This window comes from Epargyreus clarus, unplaced genomic scaffold (assembly GCF_041222505.1).
Source record: "Epargyreus clarus isolate Ecla_fem2 unplaced genomic scaffold, WU_Ecla_fem_2.2 ptg000010l, whole genome shotgun sequence".
NCBI lineage: Eukaryota > Metazoa > Arthropoda > Insecta > Lepidoptera > Hesperiidae > Epargyreus > Epargyreus clarus.
Genome location: NW_027332218.1, coordinates 8,540,947 through 8,556,459, shown reverse-complemented (window position 1 = coordinate 8,556,459; position 15,513 = coordinate 8,540,947). Strand labels below are relative to the sequence as shown.

Sequence of the window (15,513 nt, the reverse complement as noted above, 5' to 3'; positions counted from 1 at the left end):
TTACTTAATTTTAGGCAAAATATTCATCATTATATCATATATCTTCATGTGAGTGCAATTCTCAATTTTTCCATCGCCCAAAAATGATACTATTAATTTATTGTCCACACGCAAAGAAAGCGTTATTTTAAATTTGCTTCTATATAGGTTAGTTGTTTTGTTCAAAAATATGGAACAGAACTATGAATTACTTACAATACCTACAACGATAATATAATCATTATCATTATTGAATTATACCTAATTGTATTTATTGCTATAATAGTAATGTAGTAGTGTAGTTTAATGACATAAAATTATTAGTATAACTGATTCAGTTATCAAATATAAAACACAATACAAAGCTCTCAATGTAAAATTATACCCGTAAAAATTTGCTAAATTTCCATATGCATTTTAAATTACGCCATAAGTTTAACACTTGTACCACACACCAGGGGTTGAGCTCGGAAACCGCAACAGCGTATGGACCTCAGTCGGTACACGGCCCGCGCATTACACTACTAGGAAAGCATACTTTGAATATACGACCACTACAAGTGTATATAGACTGGCGTTAGCTGTATTACCAAATACATAGATTTTGTATACTTTGCAAGAAGCATACATATAAGACATGCGTCTTTTAAAATTCTCCAGGTATTTCTTGGGTTTAACAAACCCCTTTGTTATATTCGCTTATCTTAAAATTCTGTAGAAAAAATTGGATCAGCGAATAAAAAAAAACCTTATTAAATTAAAGAACCTTATTAAATTAAAAACCGGATTAAAGTAAATTAATATTATTTGTTATAAACCTAATTATGTTAACCACAGCATTATTATGCTTGTCGCCGTTACAATATTCATATAACATATTATTGTGCTATCAAAAAGGTAAGAAAAATATAATTACAAGGTAAGAAAACGGAATTAAAACTACAGACAGATATTTAAAATTTTAATTATATAACTACAAATATAATTTCGCCAAGTGTTACTAAGTATTTTGTAATTGGCGACAATATTGGCGTTATCACACGGCGCCCCATCGAGATTATGACACTAAGTGCCAATCGCAAACGCTAATTACACTTGGGTTTAATCTATTATCGTATTATTGTGTAGCTTGTCTACGAGGTATATAATACCGTCACTGACGAAATAATAACAGGCTAAAATAACTGGTAGCCTACTAGGTACAAGTTATAATTGGTTTTATATTTAGATTTATAATACATAAAGGTATAACTTTGTGATTTAAAAACTTCAAGAATAATTATATAAGTATGATTCTTACCTTGTAGATGGTACAGGGTTCGATTCCCAGTCACGTGTATTGTAAATGATGAATTTAGGTACAGATTTAGTTGAAGGTTTTTTCCCAAAGGAAGAAAGGTCTATTCGACACGTATATATATTTTTTTTATTTTTTTTCGGCGCTCATATTAGACACGCTGTTTACGCCGCTATCAATCAAAATGTTTTGAGCACCGACTTCAGAACTATGTACTAAAACAACATTTATTTGAATTATTTTTCACTTTCTAGTGACATAGAAGTCGGTTTTATTTTTTTGTTAAACATTTTTTTTAGTCTACTCGTCAGACAAACGACAAAATATAGACTAAGTAAAGTAATATACTCTAAATGCAGTTTTATTGATACTTACATTGTTGTTAAATCATCCTTGTGCCACAGTTGGGTATAAATACTCTTAACTAAGATTTTTTTTTAATTTCACACAACTTTAAGATTTTTAAAGAACTCTTAGACGTATACATTTCTTTCACCGTTATAGTGAAGTGATAATTTTAACATACACATAACTTTAAAAAATCAGAGGCGCCTGGGATTCGAACTTTGGACCTCTCGATTGAGAAGAGTTTTAACCTAGGCTACTGCTTAATGCTTACCAGTAGGTACCAGTAGGTAAGCGTTACCTATAGTCTGATTCATAATTAGGTGTCCAAAATGTAAACAAAGGTGTTGACCTATCAAGAAAATACGTTAGAGATGGTAGTTTCTTATTTTTGTCGATATTAAAGTAATACAACAATAATAAAATAAAAATCTAAATAAATTAAGATTAATTCACATTTTCTAATATTTATATCACCTCAATTTCGTTCCATACAGTAATAATAATAAAAAACAAAGTTTATGGTAGAAAATTAAAATGTGATAATGGTAACACAATCGGAATCCAAGACAATACTTGTGCCGTCATTTTTAAGTTTCATAACTGATATTATTCATTTTCGTGATTGTGATTGAACTCGAATGTTTTCTCGTTTACATAACGCGTTTGTTAAATTGTGTATATTTGTTAAATTTTCGTTTTTTGTCGAGTTTGTTAAAGTTTTTGTTTCTTGTTAATTTTGACAGTGACATTTCTTTGTTTACATTTTGGACACCTAATTATGAATCTAGACTATAGTAAGGTACTAGTCCTATTCAAATTCATAAGAAAATATACCGCATAATTAGACCACGGTTACCATACAAATTGACCTTAAAGGCAATTGCGTGTATAGTATTATTACTCCAATTGTCCGATCAAGGTTGAAACACAGATTTAGGAAATTAAAACAATTTGCTGTTATTACAGAATAATTTAGGATTATTGATAGATTTTGAGGTTTTATTGTTTTAATGATGATGTAATGGCTTCGACATACTGGTATTTATCGATATGTGATTAATTTAAACAAATAATGATTGTTTGAAATTAGATTTTTTGGAATTTTGTACACATTAGAAATTAATTAACACTTCCAATAACGGTCATGGTAATTATAATGAGGAAACTTACGTACGTACCTACTACTTTGAAAAATGTCAAAGGTTTGTAAAGTCTACCAATATGATATTAGCCAGTGTAGAGGAGTAAGGTCTAAATCCTTTTCATCATGAGACGAGGTTGTTGTCCAGCGGTGGGATTTTTTTATAATATAGGAGTAGCAGACGAGCATGCAGTCCACCTGGTGGTAAGTGGCTACTACCGCCCATGGACATCTGTAATCAACCCCAGATATGATTAGATATTCCTACCTGAGGTCGGCCACAGATGCGCCGCTACCCCTGAGGACTAAGCTGGAACGCCTCGAAAAAGTCTGTCTTCCTTACCACACCTTTCAAAACGGAACACATCATCGTCTAACACTGCTGTTATTTAGGTAGAAATAGGTGTGGTGATGGTACCGCCGGAGTCGAACCACAAAGGGTTCTACTGCCTACAAAAGGGGGACAATAATGAGTTGAGGATGTCAATGATTAAATAATGTAGACATGGTCCGAAAGAATGGCATTCATAAGAAGTTAACTAACAGGTGGACCTTCAAAAGCTGTTGAATAAAATAATTTTTATCAATAATTAAAACAAACAATAATTATTATGTAAACATTAATTGTTCTGAGTACAAAATCAACATCAAAACTCGACAACTTTGTGGTGGTTCTATAAATTAAAATAGCTGATTGCTTACAATAGTGGAAATAATTTTCCATTACAATTGACGTTTTCCGTTAAAATCTATTATATCTATAATATAAAGTGTTTATCGAATATATTTTAAGTTGGATTAATAAATGAGTAATGAGTTTGTTGGTAAGTGTTCACTACCGCCCATAGGCTTCTGTAATCAACTCCACATTGTTGCTACTCCTGAGGACTGGTGAGGCGGCATCTTTTACAAACCCTCTGTGGTTCGACTTCGGCGGCACCACCGCCACACCCATTTCTGCCTAATAACAGCAGCGTTAAGCGGTGCCGTGTTCTGGTTTGAAGGGTGTGGTAAGGGAGACATACTTTTCCGAGGCTCAGCTTAGTCCTCATGGGTAGCGGTGCATCTGTAGTAATCTCACTTGGGATTGATTGCAGATGTCCATGGGCGGCAGTACCTAGCCACTTACCATCAGGTGGACTGCATACTCGTCTACCACGCTTATTTAAAAAAAACAACATCCACACTCTTTCGCCGAAATACAAGAATGCGTCTCGCTATATGTTTGGTACGTCCTCAGTGGAACTCTACTCATTTTATCACCTTTATAACATTTTAAATATAATTATAATGTAAATATTTTCCATTACAACGGACATTTTCCATTAAAATCAATTTAGATCGTTAATAAATCTTAAGAACGAACCTCGGAGCGATTATTCTAACCGCATATCAAATTGATCGGTCGGAGAATTTGCCATTAGTCGCAGTGTTTTCAGAATTGATAAATTGGAGGCGTTAAATTTTTTAACACTTGCGTTTCAATTTGCATAACGATGTTGTTTATGAAATTGTAAGTAAACAAATCAAATTTATACTTTGCATGTCGACGTCATCAAACAAGGTCCCACTGCTGGGAACGGGTCTTCTTTCAGAATGAGGAGGATTAGGCCATGGTCCACCGCGCTGGCTTAGTGCGTATTGGTAAATTTTATATGTCTTTGAGAACGTTTGTTTGAAGATCTCTCAGGTATCCGGGTTTCCTCACGATGTTTTCTTTCGCTATTTAAATAAGTGATAAATAATTTATACGCACGTAACATTGCAAAAACCAGAGTTGCGACTGTGATTCGAACCTAGAACCCCCTGATCGAGAGGCCGAGCTTGAATCACTACGCTGTCACTGCTCATTTGCGTGTCTTTACTTTTAACTTTTACTAGCTGACCCGGCAAACATTGTACTGCCTCAAAATCTATTTATACAATATAATTCATATAAAATATAGCCTAAGTTACTTGTGTATAATGTGGCTTTGGAATGGTGAAAGAATTTTAAAAATCGGTCCAGTAGTTTTTGAGCCTATTCATTACAATCAAACAAACAAACAAAGTTTTCCTATTTATAATATTAGTATAGAAGTATAGATAATTAAAAGATTAAAACTGTGCATTATTGTTCTATCTATTGTACTACATCTATTGTAATATATGAATTACAAGAGTACAAGAACCTTACTGATACTATTGTTTTGCATGATATTGCAATCGGCTTTTTTAAGTTGTATATCTTTAATACGAAGACGCCTATGTCTATAGTGTAAAGTTAAAATTGGCGATATTGTCTTAATAGCTAATTTAGCTTACATTTTCTATCGTACGCTTTCATCGCAGCTACATTATTATCTCCACAAAGTATAACATTAATGTGTAGAATTAAGTTCGGTGTTAATGTTTTGGATATTCTTTAAAGCATAAGAGATAGTCATTTGTCACGTAACCATCGGACATATCAAAGATAAACAGCGTTCAGTTTGACCCACAGGTTCCACATCGACCTTAAGGCACATTAAAACTTAGAGTTTTAATAATAATAATAATAATAATAAACGTTTATTGCCATAATAACACAGTTACAGGAAGAATAAATGTACATTTTACAGTAATATTAATATGACAAAAGGAATTCGGCTCAGCATTGCTGTCTCAGAATCAGGGATTCGAGTAGCGCTGTTTTTCAGCCGCTCCTATAATCCCTGTGGTGTTAGGTGGGATAAGAAGATAGTCAGCCGTCAGTGGGGCATCTCCTGGGTTTTAAAATCCAAGCGTGTATGTGTGTGTGTGTGTGTGTGTGTGTGTGTGTGTGTGAGTGTGTGTGTGTGTGTGTGTGTGTGTGTGTGTGTGTGAGTTAACACTATATTTTATATTTTACTATTTAAATACATAACTATTTTTTATCAAGTTCTAAATAAAGGAAGTCTGTCAAGGATCTCACGACAAGGAAAAAGAAAAGCAAGATCTAGCAGTATCGCCTTATAATATAAAAGCATTAAAATTGCTACTAAGCTATTGCTAGTTGCGAAATAATTACCAATAAAGTAAATATTGCCTTACTTATGGTAGAAACAGGAGTAGCGATTGTAACGCTGCCGAAACGCTAAGGATTCTCTGAAACGCGCGGAAAACGCTTAATTCGTTGCCGCCCTAACGTAAAGGTAGCGGTGCAGACTGATTGAGTTTGCCATTAGCAAAACTAATTACCCGCGTTCCGATAGATTGAAGCATCGCTATTTTTAGTAGCATCACGTCATGGGACTCAGCAACACCTGAGTGACCCGGATTTCGAATATCGAAGTTCTTCTAAAAATCCATCATCAATATTGAAATACCTTCATGTCTCGAATTAAAATACAGTACGCATCTTTCGAATATTTCAAAACTATTTTGTTAGGCTAAAATAATAAATACCTACTTACATTCAGTAAATAATAAATCTACACTAAGTTGAAGTGAGTTAGTTCCACTATTAGACATCTACTGCGTATGAATAAAAAAAATCTAAATTAAATATGCCGTATTCGTATATATCTGCCCTTAAGGTTTGACTAGACGTGAGACAATAAGGAATTCACAATCGACGCTACACAATTTAACGATACAATTGATTTGAAGGAATTGGTTAGGTTAACATATGAATAAGGTATTCCAACTTAATCCTTAGAAACAACAATGCATCTACAATTGACCTTCGATAAAACTCCTGTGCTATTCTCACGTTCTTTATTAATTTTACCAACACAAAGGGAAATTTGACAATTTCTAGCAGGCGACTTTTAAAGTTTCAAACAACAGTAAAAAATATCATAAGCCGCGGTGACTTCCTTATATCTGATCAACTTCAAGCTCTTCTACTTTTATTACCAAAATCAACCCGACTTCATATGAACTCTGTCCCCAGGTTCGACCAAGGCAAATCGACGAAAGGCGCGAGCAAGCTCCGACGGGATCTTATCAACGCAGAGATCGCGAACCTTCGGGACTTGCTGCCTCTCCCCCCCTCCACCAGGCAGCGCCTCTCGCAGCTCCAGCTGATGGCCCTCGTGTGTGTTTACGTGCGGAAGTCCAACTACTTCCAACAAGGTTAGTAACGCCACAACAACAACACTGATGACTAAAACTATAAGAGTCTTTTTGTCCCGGAGCTACCAAAACCTGGTGAAGCTAGTAAGGCAGCTAGAGCCACCAGTAACTACACAATTCGAGGATAACAACACAACATTGTAGAAAGCCGATTGCACGATAAAAGTAAATTTGGTCTTATCGTATGTATTTTTTTTTATACTCTGATCTACTAGTTCTGCAATAGTGTAGTTTAAAATTCAACACATCAGCTTTATAAGTCTAGTTGAAACGCTTTGTGTAAAATTTGAACACATTAGATAAACTAAAGTATAAGGTAAAAAAATATACATTGAGGAAAATGTGGATTAAATGTATTCCCATTGTCGGTATCTTCCGAAGAATAGTGCTTCCTTACTTAGAATATTTATATAACTCGCAGCTTAGAAACATGCGTAGCAAAAGCTTTGGCACCTTCAAACCTGTTTATTTCATAGCCCTTTGGTGTTTCTGCCAGTAAAATACATTAAACTAATGTTAATATTATGTAAAAGCGAAATCCAATGGAAGATACATGTAAGATTTACTGATGGTTCGTCATGGTATGTTAAGAGACCATAGGTTATGCTAGCATTGAGCTAATCGCGCCGGAGATCAGCACGTAAGGAATTTATCGTGGAATAAAGTTGTAGTTCGAAACTATATACCCGTGAATAAATGTTTAAATACACCATTAGATTTAACAACAAACATGTGTAAATTAGTTGGTATTTGCGATGTTAATGTGGTGGATATTTGGGATGTTTCCGTATAACTATGTCTACTGTTGAACCTTAAAAACATTGCTTTTTGTAATTATTTAAAAAGCAACATTTTAGTAGCAGCCTTATATATAATTCCTTTTCTTAAAAAAGTAGAGTAATTCAAGTCACACTAAAACCCAACCGAAACTCATAGTTTATTTTTTATATGTCCGATTATGAGATGTTTTTATTATGGGGGTTTCTATCCCATAATCATTTATTATCAATTTGTGTTATATACAAATGATCTTTGTGTGTCGCATTTTAATAGTCCAATAGAAATTATTTTACTCATTACACAATAAACGATATATGTGTAATAACGTAGTTATTTTCTTGATAAACACAATTATATGAGTAACGAGCTTTTTCCCGCGGCTTCGCTCGCGTTACGAAGTAATATTTTCATCCCCCATTTTATCCCTTTGGAGAATTAGAATTGTTCAAAATCCTTTCTTAGCGGATGCCTACGTCATAACATCTACCTGCATGCCAAATTTCAGCCCGATCCATCCAATGGTTTGGGCTGTGCGTTGATAGATCACTATGTCAGTCAGTCACCTTTGAGCTATATTAGATTAGGACAAATAAAATAAGTCTAAACCCTAATAACCGTTAAATCATATTACCTAGCAAGCCTAGTAGGTACTACTACGATGCGTCTACAAACCGTGTATAATGTGCAACGCATACGGCTGTCAGCACGTCATATCGCACTGACGAGGATCGCAGGGTTCATGTCCATTTGTAAGGGAATTCAGAAGTAAATTAATATTATATTAATGCTTTGCTAGCCTAATGGAAGGGAAGGCCTTAGCACTTGTTGGTAGTATTTAAAGTATAGTATTACAAATTTCATGGCATTTTGATGGATAGTGTTATCGCATATCCAAAATTATCGTTGGAGTTAGTGTTAGTTTATATTATAAAAGTTATACTCATCATGAATTTAATACATTTCATTTCATGTTATAATAATAAGCTTATATTTATATAACCAACTACACAATTAAGACTACTAAAATATTTTAAAACTTTTTTAACCGATTTCTTCCTTTAATTATAATAGTAACAAAGTCATGTTTATGCGACAATATGCAGTATTTTATTTCGCCTATGGTGACATATATTTTTTTGTATATTAATCAAATAGATATCTAAAAATGCTAAGCTTAAACTTTGTTGAACCCTGCTATAGAGTGTCGATCTCTAAAATATTTATCATCTTTAACATTTCTTTAAGTGGTTATAGTGAGTGGAAAAATAATGTAATATTATCCCCGTCTTACAATACACAGCAAATATAATTTGACCATATCGACTCGAAGATTACTCATACGTAATACTCGTAGCAAACATAACCAGCAGCCTTGACCGAAAAGACATGGGCATTTAGTTATTACACATAACACTTTCAGTTAAAAATAATTGCCAGTTTTGTACCTAATTCTCACCTAGTATTAGCTAAATTCCTTCAAGCTTAATTTACCGCGTTATCGCAAGGTCGACTATACACGCTATCGATTCCCAATCCCGCCCTTGAGCTCGAAAATCGATAATTACTCGTACGTAACAAAAATCGATGTTCTCACGATCCGAAACACCCGAATACAGTTACGGACACGTCATTGCCGTAAAAACAATGGGGATTCGGTTTTGATAGGAAAATTAGAGAAAATTAGCGAGCGGGACCGGCTACCGACTGATTGTTATTGGCCCTAATTTTGCCTTCGGGGAATCGAACCCGAGTACCGATGTCACGCCCGCGCCGCACGCTACCGAGCGCCGGTTCACATGGGTAAGGCCTTTAATAAAATACTCAGGGAAATGAGAATTCGCGTGCGAAACTGTTTGGGAATTTTAATTTGTCGTACAATAATTCACGGGAATTGATTTGTATTATGGGAAAGACTTATACTTAAGATTGAATACGAAGTAGGTATATTTTAAGTTTCAGCAAGACTTGAGAATCTCCTCAATGTTTCTAAATGGTCTAATAGTGAATAATTGTCTACATGAAAAGTAATCGACATGGTTTTTTTTTTATTAATTTACCTTAGAGATTTTTATATATAACTTTTAAGTTTCGTCTTAAAACATCTTCGTATGTTTAACAGGGAGTTTTTTGAATGTGGCACCTAGTGAAAGAGGGCTTAATATGAAAATAATTGTAGATGGAAATAATGCCGTAAGCTACTTAGAAAAAGGCAGGTTAGGAAACCATTTGCAATTTTCAAATCATCACTAGCTAGTAGATTCTCTCGGGGCTAAAAATTATAGCCAGCTATCGGTAACCGTGGGAAACTTTTTTATTTCTAAAACGATTGGTTCCTAAGGTTATTGTATTGCCGATATTTATGGTAGTGTTGCAACGCTATTTTATTATATTGCATAGCAACATTGTATATATTTTAAATGTTGGAGTTAATAAAGCCAAACTTAATAAAGCTTTAATTTCGGGCGCTTTAAATGAAGAAAATAAACTTAAATTAAAATTAAAATCGAATGAATTAACCTTTGTTATGAGATGAGTTACTAAAATATGTTTATTTACTAAATTTGTCCTCAAATCTTTATCCTCATTAAGGCTATATCAGCACGCTAGCCAATTGCATATAAACAAATACCTTTATATTATCATTACGAAGACTTCGACTACAGGCTTACAATTAAGGAAGTAATAATTTACTTTTTGGAAAGTATTTCAAGAATCCTAGAAAAAACCTGGGATTCGAACGTGTACAATTTTTAGCCCCGAGAGAAGCTACTAGCTAGTGATGATTTGAAAATTGCAAATGGTTTCCTAACCTGCCTCTTTCTAAGTAGCTTACGGCATTATTTCCATCTATAATTATTTCTGTGTTAAGCCCCCTTTCACTGAGGTGCCACATTCAAGAAATTCCCTGCTAAATATACGAAGATGTTTGAATACAAATCTTAAAAGTTATTAAAATTCAATGACAGTACCTTTGCACGACATTTTATTTATAAGTCTTTTGTATGAATTATCTATGTGTGCATAAATAAATAAATAAAAAAAAAAATACAACTAGAATAGAAGGCCAAAGATCATACCACTAAACCATCATACTTCATAGATTTTCTTATTCAAATTCTTAGGAGTACACTCTACATACAAATTCGCTAGGTCTCGATAAACGGCGATGTTCAGCAATCGTGGGAAACACAGTTTGCATATCATTTACTGTATTTGCTCAATCGCCGTTTTAAATTCCTACAGACCAGTGGTTTTTTATAACCAATAATCTTTTGTACTGATAAAACTAAATCTTGTCATTTGCTGTCAAGGGAAAATAGGAAACCCGGTTGACAAACAAATGAGAAAATTGTTCTTAACTGTTTTTTATTAATCCTTTGTTTACTTGTATAATAATATGCTTTAACTATGTGTAATAATCTTTAGTTAAAATCACCTAGAATTTATATTTACACAATTTTATTCTACAGAATTTACCTGTTATACTTTGAAGTTCTTTGGGCAAAGTTAAATTTGGTTTAAGGTAGGTTGTCCTAAATCGCACATTATGAAATAAGTTTATTCTATCTACATCCGTATTTTGTATCAATGCTATTCTTAGACGTATATCACAATACGAGATTGTGATAAATGAACAAAGTCCATACTCAATACGGATACAACGCGTCACATCCATATTCATAAATATATCATCTTTACTAACATTTAAGATAAGATTCCCTCCTCAGTTCTCATGTTTAATTTATTTGCATTTAAATTGATTGAAATATGCAATATGAAATAAACCTATTGCACTAAGTGTATTTGTTTTAATTATTAGATTTTGTTTTTTATAAATAGCAGTATAGTTTATTGCTGAAAGTGAAAAAAGAGACAAGCACGCAATCTACTTGATGGTGAATCATACGTCTTTCATCTCTCAGAGGGTTTTAGGTAATAGTCCAGCGTACTGTCCGAATGACTTGAGAATTTAGAAGAGACTTGAGAATTTAGAATGAGAATTTAGAACCTTTCATTACGATCTTGTCCTTCTAGCAAGCGAAAATTAATTTGTTATACGCACATAACTTTTAAAAATCAGAGGTGCGTGCTCGGAATTCGAACCATGGACACCTCTATCGAGTGGCCGAATTTCTACACATACATATCTTACTAATATTAAATATTTTTCTCTAGCACTGCTTATGACACTCATTAATATAGATGTTTTTGAAAAATACGCACTGAGGTTCATAACAAAACAAAAGTAGTACCGCATAAACCTATACGTAATAACACCACCCGCTTAGTTATTACAACTTGACTGGAGAAAGACGTCGATACAGAATGCACATTACCGATCAGGCATTTACAACTTAATTAGGCACAAGAAAGCATACATCGCTAGTTCCCATGGTGGTATGCAAAAATTGTTGAGAAAATACCATACGCCGTGCGTGCCCGCTAATGCGCTGTAATTTCAGCATTTAGAACGGTAAGGGTGTTGCTTTATTGCCCCCGAGTTACGAGTAGCGAACTGCTGTCGATATTTTTATTGCTATTTTTTGTACGAGCGAAGTAATTTTGAGGTCTTTAAAGGGACTGGCCAAAACGCTTTTTTCTTCTTTTATTATTTCAATATTCTACAGATCTCGAAATAAACGACAGAAATTGAATGTGCGACAATAATAACATAAAACATTAAATTTACACCAGCAACCCCAGATATGATTAGATGCCTATCTGAAGCCACAAATGCGACAGTGAGGACTAACCTGGAATGCCTCGGAAAAGTATGTCTCCTTGTCACCCTTCAAACCACAGCACAGCAGCGCTACTTGTAAAAAATAACCTGTAGCAAAAATGTAAAAATTAAACTGACACCCATTGACATATTTTTTCTATACTGACACCGGTTGACATCTGACTTTTTGCTTTGCCGTCTTACGAATTTTCGATCAGGACACGTGAACCTTTTTATTGTTAACGAGGGGGAAACCTTTAAAAGGTACCCGATGCCGTGGGAGCGACACGGGTTTATGTGGGATTCTTACCGCACTAAAACTCCCCCGGCGACCGTCCTCGACGTTGCGTTGAGGACTCCGGGAGAGATCCTCAACGTCGCGTTGAGGACTCCGGGAGAGATCCTCAACGCGGCGTTCCTTTGGAGACAAAGGAACGCAACCGGAGTCCTCTAAGCATCCTGTCCCGTCGGGCTCTACCCCGCTGCCGCCCTTCCCAGAGACGCTTCCCGGCCGTTCGAGCTCCTACTCTCGCCACCCACGACCCCAGAAACCCTCTTTTAGTCGCTTCTTACGACAGGCAGGCGATACCGTAGTTCTATTCTGGTCCCGGAACTACAGGGACAGAACATGTGATCCTGACGCGAGTTTAACATTTTGTACGCATTACGAAAGTGCCCAACGCCGCTAAAGAAGTTTTCAGTTCAAAAATCTGATATTAATTAATTATCGTTTACCCGTTCATAGTGGAACAAGTCATTAAGACTGGGAATCGAAGGAGCATCCGAGTTGCGTGGTCCGGATTTAATTCCATGCTATTTATTCTACTGATCAATATGCTTTAATGGAATTTATTCTCGTAATAAATCTTAGTGTAATGTGATATATGACCAATAAACTTATGTTATTTGTATTAATTATGGGAGATTACCACTCGTTAACGTGACTTATCAATGGTAACGTGGCTCGTGTGACAATACTGGTTTGACCGTAAACGGTTACGGGTTCGATCCCCGGCCAAACAATGAAATGATGAATTTAGGTTTCTGTTTTGGGTGTTTGTGAATTTTAGTGTGTGCCCATGGCACCCACGTCACAGGATTTCAAAGCTATGAGTGTGGAAAGCGTTTATTCATTCATTTATGCCTGAATCACGTAAACGTGCTTGTATGTCAATTCTGGCTACTTAATATTACTTATCTCTATGTTTTATTTATTTCCTACACTTAATAAATAAATAAAAAATATTACATTATGTGTATTCAATGGCATTTTTATATCTTGTTATCATTGCAATAGTTAGCGCTGTCTAAAATTTGAATGCTTAAGCTTATTAAACTCTAAGTGCCTGAGATACTATCAGTAATCAGATTAATTATAATATACTTATAGGTATACTATGGTGTCGTAAGTACATGTTTTCATATCATAACTTAACTACACTTATCCTTTTTTTTCGAAATGAACGTGTTCATATTCAATTTTGAAATAGAAAAATATAATTTTATTATACACGAGCTTTTGCCCGCGGCTTCGCTCGCGTTACGAAGTAATATTTTCAACCCCTATTTTATCCCCTTGGGGGTAGAATTGATCAAAATCCTTTCTTAGCGGATGCCTACGTCATAACATCTACCTGCATGCCAAATTTCAGCCCGATCCGTCCAGTGGTTTGGGCTGTGCGTTGATAAATCACTATGTCAGTCAGTCACATTTGAGTCATATATATTTAGATTTTTGGTTCTTATGAAACTGTTGCATATTGAGCCTTTGATAAGTATATTGAGCACATATACAGGGTATGTGCTCAATATGTAGTTCTCAAGTATAGATGCCGCCACCACCATACCATTCCACCTCATCTAGCGAAAAAAAAATAAACCTTAAAAACCAACGCAAAACAATCTCAACACGTTACTCACAACCCATTTATTCATTCCTACAAACTTAATACATGCACTAAGACCTAAGCTACTAAATAATTACGCACTTACGTGCAATTGGAATAGCGCCATTTTTCCTTTTTGCATAAGTGATTGACCACTTAAGCGGCGTGCGATATTATCGAATTATAAGAAACGGAATCGCTATCGAACACAAACTATTTGCGTCGCAAAATGAAATAATAGCCGCTTGAGGTGCTGCCACATTAATGTTGAACGTAAATAAATGGATGTAAGAAATATTGTAGGACATTGTAACATGCTTGTCTTGTTTTAAAACAATTATAAATTGTTAAGTTGAGTAATCAATTACAAAATCGATATTTATGAGCGATTAATTAATCCAAAAATGCTGCCAGTATCTTGGGTACACTTCCACGGGACATTTACTTTATTTATAAAATTTTAGTGTTAATTGTATTAGTTTTATTTTATTTTAAATAGTGTTAAATTGTTTTTTGTTTCAATTTATGTTGTTGTTAACAGATTAAAATTACTTAATCTAAAAATATATTGCACTAAATATATTGTAGTAAGAAACCTTTTAACACGCTTTTATTATTAGCTTCACTTGTAAATAATAATGTGATTTTGTACGTAAATTTTAACCGTTCAGTTTAATTGTTGTCTCGAAATTAAACTTTATATGTAATTTTAAGTATTTTGGATGACGATACCGTAATTTGGAGCTTAGAAAAGTGAATAGTAGAACTCTTTAGTGGCTACTAATACACACCTCGAATTAAGGCTCATATGATTAGTTTTAATGATTTCAATAGATTGACCATGTTTTATGTTTTTTATGTTCCATATTTACTTACAGTCATTTAAAAATAAGATGTGGTAATGTGGGCACACCCTAAGAGTAAGTAGAGGTGCGTTGATCAAGGCGTGTGTACGGATCTCGGCGATACGCGCTAAGTGATCGTTTACAAACCCGGAGATTAATTACTACGACTGGGCAGTATGTTTATTGCTAGAACTACAAGCTACATAGCGTTTTATGGGACTTTGAAATATCTCATTGGATTCATTTTTCATGCGCTCTCGTTCTGTGCAAAAGATTTATGTGTGTTTTAGCGTTTATTGCGTAGACGTTGTAGGTGTTTTTATATAAGTAGAAGTAAAATCATCTGATTACAGTAAGTGGCCGCTGCAGCTTTGGGTAGTTCAAAGCAACGCTTAACACTATTAATAGAAGGCATAAATAAGGGTAGCGGTGGTACC

The 15,513-nt window shown here is 34.6% G+C and overlaps 1 protein-coding gene across 1 annotated transcript in view; it reads left to right on the top strand.

Annotated features, from left to right (window-relative positions):
• LOC140745497 (PAS domain-containing protein cky-1) overlaps positions 1-15,513 on the top strand; it is a 173,269-nt gene that overhangs the window by 38,459 nt on the left and 119,297 nt on the right. Inside the window, exon 3 of the mRNA XM_073077380.1 lies at positions 6,661-6,842. Coding sequence (XP_072933481.1) covers positions 6,661-6,842 — 182 coding nt within the window. The remainder of the gene's footprint in view (positions 1-6,660; positions 6,843-15,513) is intronic.